Source organism: Numida meleagris, chromosome 1 (genome assembly GCF_002078875.1).
Source record: "Numida meleagris isolate 19003 breed g44 Domestic line chromosome 1, NumMel1.0, whole genome shotgun sequence".
Taxonomy (NCBI): domain Eukaryota; kingdom Metazoa; phylum Chordata; class Aves; order Galliformes; family Numididae; genus Numida; species Numida meleagris.
The window spans coordinates 14,046,416-14,055,093 of record NC_034409.1 but is presented as its reverse complement, the minus strand read 5'-3'; the positions used below and the strand labels follow the sequence as shown (position 1 = coordinate 14,055,093).

Sequence of the window (8,678 nt, the reverse complement as noted above, 5' to 3'; positions counted from 1 at the left end):
GGAACGGTTAAGATAAAAGACAGATCTGATAAAATTAATCTATTTTTCTTTTCAGTGATCTGAAATATTAAAATAGACTTTCCAAACAAAAATGGAGATTTGTCCTTTGCTGCAATGTCACTAGGAAAGAGCACATGGATAAAGGACACAGTAAGGGGGAAAATTCAGGTGTATATGATATCACAGTGCAAAGTTCTGGAACAGAGCACTGCAGAGTTGTGTGCAAAGACAATTTCACACTACTCCATAATCACGCTCCTGCACTGATGGGACAATCCATGAGAGGAGAAGGAATTAAGTCAAGAGAATTGATTTCAATTCAATGCGGATATGGATGAAGGTAGATCAGCTTCCTAGACTGGCGCGTAAATAGCATTTTAAGATGGGTTTGCTAATGGAAGAGGGGAGTTGGCTCCCCTCAAACAAAGGGAGAGCCACAGAAAGCCCCAAGGGAGGAACTGCATTTGGGAGATGCCAATTTTTTTGCTGTGACGGAGAAACAATAGCAGGGAGATAACTTCACAAGCAGCAACAGAGCAAGAGCAAGCAGAAGGCCTGTACTGAGGAGAGGGGCTGGTAAAGTGGGTGGGCAACAGCTCCTTCCAGTGCTCTGCCTAGAGCACAGGCTGCTGCCATCTCTGCTACGAGGCTGTATGGAGCAGGGCCCAGGGCAGGGCCTGTAGCAGCACGCAGGGAAAGTGCACAGGGAGCTGACAGGCACCTGTGCCTCGAGGCAGCCCACACAGACACAGCACCAGGCCCAGTGGGGCCTCTCTCCCCATGGTATTCCTGAGATTCTGGGGACACTCGTGCTCCTGTGACAACTTGACGAGTGGAATCCACCCATCCTAATCTTTATGCTGAAAATGGTGACTTCTTACAACAGGAAAACAAAATAGAAAAACAACAAAACACTGCAGTTCTAGCCATCCAGAAACTCACGGTACAGACAATCATTGGGATACATATGTACATATTGTACATATATGGGACTTGGATCCACACACAACCGAACACCCTGGTGTTCAACCAAGGGCTAATTAAGGAGTTTCTGAGCACAGCACTGATTAGCAACAGGCCCACAGTCCATACACCTGCCAGAAGGGCCGCACCCATGCCTGCATTCCAGCAGGGCCCCGGGACACGCATCGGCCCCGCCCCTTCCCTGAATCGCGCCCATAGGCGGCGCCCGCAGGAATCGAAACTGGAGCCCCTAGGCGCGTATCCGCGAACCGCGCGCACCCACCGCTGCCGAGCGCCGCGCTAGCCCCGCCCCTGTTGCATCGGCCAATCGGGAGAGAGCCCGCACCGGCCGCGCGGTGACGTCACCGAGACAGCCCCGCCCCTCCGCGCTCCGCCCGGACTCCGATGAAAGAGAACGTGCAGCTCGGGGCTCTCCCCCGCACCCGCGGTGTCACACTGCCCTCCCCCTCCCTCGGCACCGCCTGTCCAATCAGAGGCCGCCCCTACCCTGGCCCCGCCCACGCGCGCATTGACCTCACGGCACAGCCTCCAGCCGTTCGACGGCGCGGCCAATCGGCGCCCAGAAGCCCAGCGAGGTCCCGCCCTCCCGGCCGTCATCCGCCCGGCCCCGCCCCCCACCGTCCCCCCCTTTCTCCTCTCTGCTCCCTCCCCGCACCGAGCGCCTGGCGGCGGCGGGCAGCGCAGCCCAGTCCTGTCCGTGCCGGCAGCGGCGCCAGCTCGGGGCTCGGCGGCATGGAGTGCGCGGCGGCGGGCGCCGAGTTCAACATCCTCCTCGCCACCGACTCCTACAAGGTGGGCGCGGCGGGAGGGACGGGGCCGGACCCGGAGCCGGAGGGGGTCACCTTTGCGGGCGCCGTTCCGGACCCGCGAGCCTGCCGCCGGCTGAGGCTCCGAGCCAGGCCGCCGCGGGCTGCCGTTCGCTACCCGCCCGGTCGAGGCCGGGAGGGCCCCGCGGCGGGAGGGAGGGAGAGAGCGCGCCCGGCTTCGGGGCGGCGCGGGAGGACCGTCGGTGGGGCTCCGTGGGGCCCCGCAGCAGCGGCCTCGGTGTCTGCGGGGTGAGAGAGAAAGTGAAAGCGGCGCGGCCCGGGGGTAGCGGCCATGGCGGCACCGGGCACTCTCCGGCCGTGGCGGGTACGGCAGCGGCGCACGTGCGGCCCAGGGGCGGCGCTGTCCCTCCCGCGCTGTAGCGGGGCGGAATCGGCCCCGAGGAGCCGCCGGCTGCAGACGGGCGTGCGGGGCGGCCACTCGCTGCGGCGGCGGCTCTGTGCGCTGGGTCTCCGTTCGGAGGCGGCAGTTCGGCCCATAGCGCTGCCTGGCAGCGGCGTTTCGCCGCGCGGGCTGCCCGCTCCCGTTCCGCGGGGTGTGACCCAGAAGCCCTTTAGGCGCATCGGAACGTGAGCGCGCCCGGGCGCGAGCCCTGTCCCTGCTCGGTGCTGCTTACCGCGAGCACATGGCTCCGGGCACGGCCATGGCGGGGAGCCCCGAGCCCGGCCCACAGACGCGCCCTGTGACTCCGAGAGTGACAAATGAACTTTTTCCCCTTCAGGAGCCGAATTGCGGTGTCAGGGAGGCAGGCGGTCGGCGCCCTGGACACCGCTGCAGTCACGCCGCCGATTGCCGTTATAAAGCGTTTGTTAGCGCTGTCGTCCCTTAAGGCTCTGACCGCTCGTATGGGGTTGGGCGTGTACTGATACCCAGCAGAGCTGAAAAAAGGAGATGTTATATCACGGCCAGGTCCTGTCACTGATGGGCTCCTGGAGCAGGAGTCGCCATGCATGCTCCTGCCTTGTGTTGCCATCTCTGCCAGTTCACCTCTGAGAGTATGGTGATATCATTATTATTAGATGTTATAGAAGGGAACTCCTTTATAAAAAGAGTTTGTAACACATACCACCACAGCCTGCAAACAGGTGAGTTGGAACATGTGGAGACACCAATAGAACCTCAGAGCATCTCTCTCAGAGCATCCTAAAGGCTTCTATGAGGCTTCTGAAACCACCTTCATTAAGGGCTCAATCTGGCAGCGATACTCCTTATGAACTACATCTTGGTCTTTTGTATTAAGCAGGCTGGAGTACCTCTCCTATGAAAAAAGGCTGAGGGAGCTGGGCTTGTTCAGAATGGAGAAGAGAAGCCTTGGGGGAAACCTGATAGTGGTCTTTCAGTACTTGAAGGGAGCTTATAAATAGAAGGGGGACAGCCTGATACTGACAGGACAAGGGGGACTGGCTTTACACTAAAAGAGAGGAAATTTGGGTTAGGTGTTAGGAGGAAGTTCGTTACTCAGAGGGTGGTGAGGCCCTGGCACAGCTGCCCAGAGAAGCTGTGGGTGCCCCATCCCTGGAGGCACTCAAGGCCGGGTTGGATGGGGCCCTGGGCAGCCTGAGCTGGTGGGAGGCAGCCAGCCCATGGCAGGGGTTGGGGCTGGGTGATCTTTAAGGTCCCTTCTAATCCAAACCATTCTATGATTAAACTTAATGCAAGTATGGAAGATCCACTTTACTTCCATGTTTGAGTCTAATCACATTAAGTACTAGCATTTAAGGCTAGCATTTAAGCCGTGTCCATTTTACATCTCAATTGCACACCGCTTTTCTTAAATTCACCAGATCTGTTCTGGGATCAGTATAAGTGAAGGTCACTGGAATGGCAGCTGATCAAGCTGTTGTGTTTGTTTGCTGCCCTGTAGGAAGGCTGATGTAGTGACATTCTGCAAGTGGTAGGAACTCTACATGAGTCAAGTAAAGGCTGAGCTCTTTCTAGTTCAGACTGAATTGTAGTTAAATTCTCTGTGACAGATCAGAGTGTTGTACATTATATCAAAAACAGTTGGAGTTGCCTGGTTGGCCATTCAAATTGTCTCCCCATGCTTCATTCCAATCCTTAAGAACGCTTACATCTTTGAGCAACGCTTAAGTAAGTAGTTGCTTTCATCCTGTTAGGTAACAGGGGCACACATCACTTACCTGCTCCCTGGATGATACTGTCATTTCCTAATCAATGAAGCACACTTATTGAAAGCGTTTTCAGTACAACTGCGTTAAAAGATTGGGCAGTCCACAACACTGGGCTTTTTGCAGGAGTTACCAAATACACTGATGCACTATTAGAACAAAAATGAGGATTAATCTCATGTTTTTTACTCCCCCTCTCCCCCCCTAGTATTTCTGCTGTATCTACCATTACAGCATTGGTTTGTATGCAATATGTGACAATCAAGCTGTGAGGAAAAGCATCCACCTGTGTTCAGAAGTTTACTTCACAATCCCATTGCAGTAGACACAGATCCTTAGAAACTAATGGTGGTGACAGAAGTCATGTGCAGATAAACCGGTTAGGGGAAAAATGTGCGGAGCATCTCGAACAGTGCAGCCCCATCTGAGGCAGCTGTCTGTGAGTAACAAGTTCTGGTATCTGAGCTCTGATCTGGCACAGCACATTTGTTTGTGCTTGTGCGCTGTTGGCTCCAGTGTCCCAGTTCTGTGCTGCGGTAGGAAATTTCGGGTGGAGAGAAAACTGATTACTGGTTTAAGTGTCTATCAGAAGTCAGAAACAAGTGGTATATGGCAAAGTGATTTGGTAGGCAAACAGCTTTCTGTTTAGAGCTGATCCAGTGCCTCTTCCTCCTCAACCATTTTCCTGTCTGTGCGTCTGTTGCAGGACGATTCCCCTTAAGTCACAGAAGATTATCAAACTCCCACTTTCAATACCATTCTTGTTTCACTCCTTTTTTTCTGGGCAGGAATCATTCTTGGGGTCAATTTCGGAGACTTGCTATGCTCCAAACCCAGTGCTGAGCTTCCTTTTTGAGCTGGGGCTCACAGATCTGTACCAGTGCTTCAAGATTTTGGGGCAGGGCTTCATACTGCCCAGTGTGTCTCTACCCCCCAAATAACAGCACAAATGTTTTTACATCAGTTAGACAGAAAAAAAAGAAAAAAAATCTGAGTACTTTGTTACATATTCTTAAGCTTCCCCATGTCCCCCAGCAGTGATTTCCCTTTTATGTGCCACCACCGCCAGGTCTGTGGTGGCCACGTGGAGCTGTGTGTTTGTATCTCACTGGTGAGTGAAAACAGTTGTTGATTCTTTGGATCATAAGACTTACAAGAAATTAATCCATGCAGCAGTGTCTGGGGAACTGCTCTGTGACAATGTCCAGTAGAGAGATGATAGTTTTAGCGGTGAAATTTCTTGCTGGTGACACAATACTTGCTGGAAAAGTGAAGCCAAACCCTGGCTGCTAGTTGGAAAGCTACAGCTGAGGGAATGGATACCGGCAGACTCCTTGAAGCTCTTCAACCAAACATACTGGCTGCAGTATTAATGCTCTGCTGATGCCAAGAAGTCCTCATAATCTGTTTTTCTGTTTGTTTTTTGTTGTTTTCTTTTTATCAAGGGTCAGTTTGTCCCACTCTTGCCTGCCCTCCCTCCCAGCAGGGCTGCATGCTGTCCTGCCCTTCTTGTGCCCCTCGTGACTCGCTACACTTCCCAGTGAAGTCTTCCACCTCCTTCATCTCTGATGCTGCTGCCACGCTGCCTCTCCCTGTTTTCTCTTTGCTTCCCAGCTCTCTGTTTATCCCATGTTTGTTTGTGCACAGGCCACAAACCTTCCAGGCAATACATCACCTGAGTGCCCCAGGGAGGGCTGGCCTGGAAGGGTGGTTTGGTGGGAAGGCATCAGGGATGGGCCCGCAGCTGGCTAGGCCGCAGTGTGAGCTGTGATTGGGAAGAGCTGTCGGAAGGAGGACTGAACCTTGTTTGCTAAACCAGTAATAGCTTATGTTGTTACCAGCAATGGGCCATATTACTGCTGCTTGGAATGTTTTGTAATTAAGCTGATAGCTATAATAAGCTGCCATGCAATTACCCCATAGGAGGAACTGACTTGATATCTAGACTGCAAATGAGATCTGTGTCAATTCTGGATGCTTCAAGGCAGCTTAAAGATATTTTCTTTTCTCTTTTATTTTTCTTTAAAAAAAAAAATAAAACAAAAACCAACTGTGGGCATCTTCCGTGTTGAATTTTAAGTATGCCATTCCAGTGACTTCTTTTACTCCACGTGGATCCACTTCAGAAGCGTTTCATGTGAGTGTGTGTTTGTTCTCAGGCTCTGACAGCCTGTGCGTTCTTTATTTATAAGGCCGTGGGTATGCAAGGAAGCGGCATGAGTATTCCTTATTGGTTTTGATTAGTACTTAATGATGGCAAACTGTTCTTCTTAGGAGCACATATATGTCTATATTTATTTAATTAAAATCTTTTGGTGAGGATGTGAACGTGTTCTGTTACCTCCTGGCAATGGGAGGATTGGGAGTTTTTGGCTTGGCATTCCTTGTATGAAGCAATCTTCGTTATGTCACAGTCTGTTGTCTTCCCAGTTTTAACTCAGTCACGTAGTCCTGTTCCAAACCTCAAATCATCATTGTTATATGGGAATGCAGCAACTGTATGGGATTCAGACAATTTTTAAATAAATTAACTTTCATTGTTGAAAAGTTAAATGTTTTTCATGTTTGATTAAGGAATGTGAAGCTTGTAGCCGTACATGAAATTCTACCACTATTCAAAAATGTGTAAACAGTAAGCATAGGGCATTTCTGTCATCTTTGTTATGATAATCTTGGATGTAAAACATGGGAATTTTTGGTGACAAACCTGTTGTAAAGCGTTACTTTTAAAACGTATTTTCTCTGAGTGCTTCAGAATACCTTTAGTTACAGTGCTTACGCTTGACCTTGCTTGATAGATGAATATGAATGTGGTCCCTTAGAGCATCTCTTGCTGTTGTGTGCAGATTCCATAGAAATATGGCTGCATGCACGTGCTTTCATTATTTATCATAGTACTAACTGATTCCATAGTTGTTGGTTTTTTTCTCACTCTCCTCTTATTTTTCAGCCTATAAGAGATGATGGATATACTAAAATATGGAGGCATTAAAAGTGACACAAAATCAGTCTCAGTCATAGCCTGTGTTAGTTTATCCTAAGTACTGGTTCATTTCCTCTGCTGTTTGTTAACTGTCTTCCATGTAAGTTATTGGTAACCTGTGCTTTGATGCACTCTATCAGTTAAGCCTAATAAAGTTAGGTGAAGTGGTCTTTCCAATCATGGTGTCCATCTTTTCCCGTAAGTTGGTAATGGTAGGTAATACCAGAACAAGAAAGAATCTTAGAGGTGCTTCATAAAAGTCTCTGCAGGATAAATGCTTGAGGCACCGCTGCAGGAAAGTTATCTAACTCAGCATACTGTATATGGGGGTGACAATCCACCAGATAAATGTTTTCCAGTACTAGTTCGTTCAACAAGCCATTCTAAAACCACATCCCACAGCTTTGGCTCTCCTTTTTGTTTGTCACTTACAAAGGAGTCTGGGTCAGTTTTCACATACACTGTTATGGATATAGCCCATTTTAGCATGTGAACGAGGCTGGCAGGACATTGACCAGCCCATAATTCATGCCCTAGTGATGTGCTGCAGATCATGAAGTGCCTCAGCTGAGTGGCCCACCTACTGACTTCTAGGACCATGCTCCTTTGAGCTTGGCTGCAGTATCTGGCTTTCAGGAACTAGGCTCTTTTATACCCATTTTGCAATAAAGAGTTTTCAAACAAACTGCAAGTTCAAGTACCTTCTTAGTTGAGCTGGTATTATCTCCCATAGAGGTATAGTACAGGCCAGCTCCTGCTGGCTAGATACATGGGGTTTTGTTTTCTTTGCTACAGACAGAGCTTAGAAGCATCTTTCTGATGGTTCACGATACCACCCAGCTGAGCACCAGGAATGTGAGCACACCAGATTTCTCTGCTGAGGTCAAAGCTGGGTTTCTCATATTCTCAAATGGTTGGCGTGTATGGACTTAATTACATTTTTAAAGAATTTCATTGCAAACTCTTGTACAACAAAGCTTGTAAATAGACACTTATTCCAAAGGGTTTGTTACCTAGCCTATTAAAAAAAAAAACACAACCTTTGTCTCCATTCTCAATGTTTTGTCACGAGTACCTCTTAATTCATTGCTCTTAAAATTTAATTTCTTATAGTTGGTGTACTTTCTTGGATGGCTGCTCTAAATCAGTTTTGTGCTTCGTATTAACTAAACGCAGTAGAAAAATGAATAGAGGTATTCTTTGTCCAGTATACACCTTTATTTGGATTCAATTTAATAAGCAGCTATCACAGCTGGAGAATGAAAGTTCTCTATTTCAGTCATAATTCATAATCTTGTTGTAGATGGTTGTTCTAGGGCTGTTTGTTGAAATTTGTGGAAATGAAACCTAAGCCGCAGTCTTTGAACTAAGTATCAAAAGACCTTTGAACATACTTTGGAGTCCTGTTTACTTGTAAGGGTCTCTTAATCTCAGTAGGAACTTCTGCTTGGTTTTTGTTTCTGTAGAAACGGGGGTTTCCTATAGAGCTTAGAGTCACTGCTGCTTATCAACAGCCTGTCTGTACAGGTCCAGCTTCTGTCATCCACTACCTGAAAGCATAGTTTTATCAATGCTGTCTCAATCTGTAAGTCACATGAAATACATTTCAAATGCCACCTGTTGTCATAGATTGTTCTTTCTACACTCTGTAGCATACAGGGAGATGCAAAATATCATCTGACAACAAGGAAGGTTCAGGCATTTTCGAAAGCATAGCTTTTATTGTCCAAGTGCCTTGTAGTCTTTTTTTGTGTGGT

General features: G+C 48.8%; 1 protein-coding gene across 3 annotated transcripts in view; it reads left to right on the top strand.

The window, feature by feature from the left end:
- The window catches only part of NAMPT (nicotinamide phosphoribosyltransferase), a 29,456-nt gene continuing 22,131 nt past the window's right edge, over nt 1,354-8,678 (top strand). For all 3 annotated transcript variants that reach the window (XR_002434332.1, XM_021384581.1, XM_021384580.1), the window contains exon 1: nt 1,354-1,776. Coding sequence is in view for 2 of the 3 variants with exons in the window: in XM_021384581.1 (XP_021240256.1) it covers nt 1,369-1,776 (408 nt within the window). In the remaining variant the exon portion in view is untranslated. The remainder of the gene's footprint in view (nt 1,777-8,678) is intronic.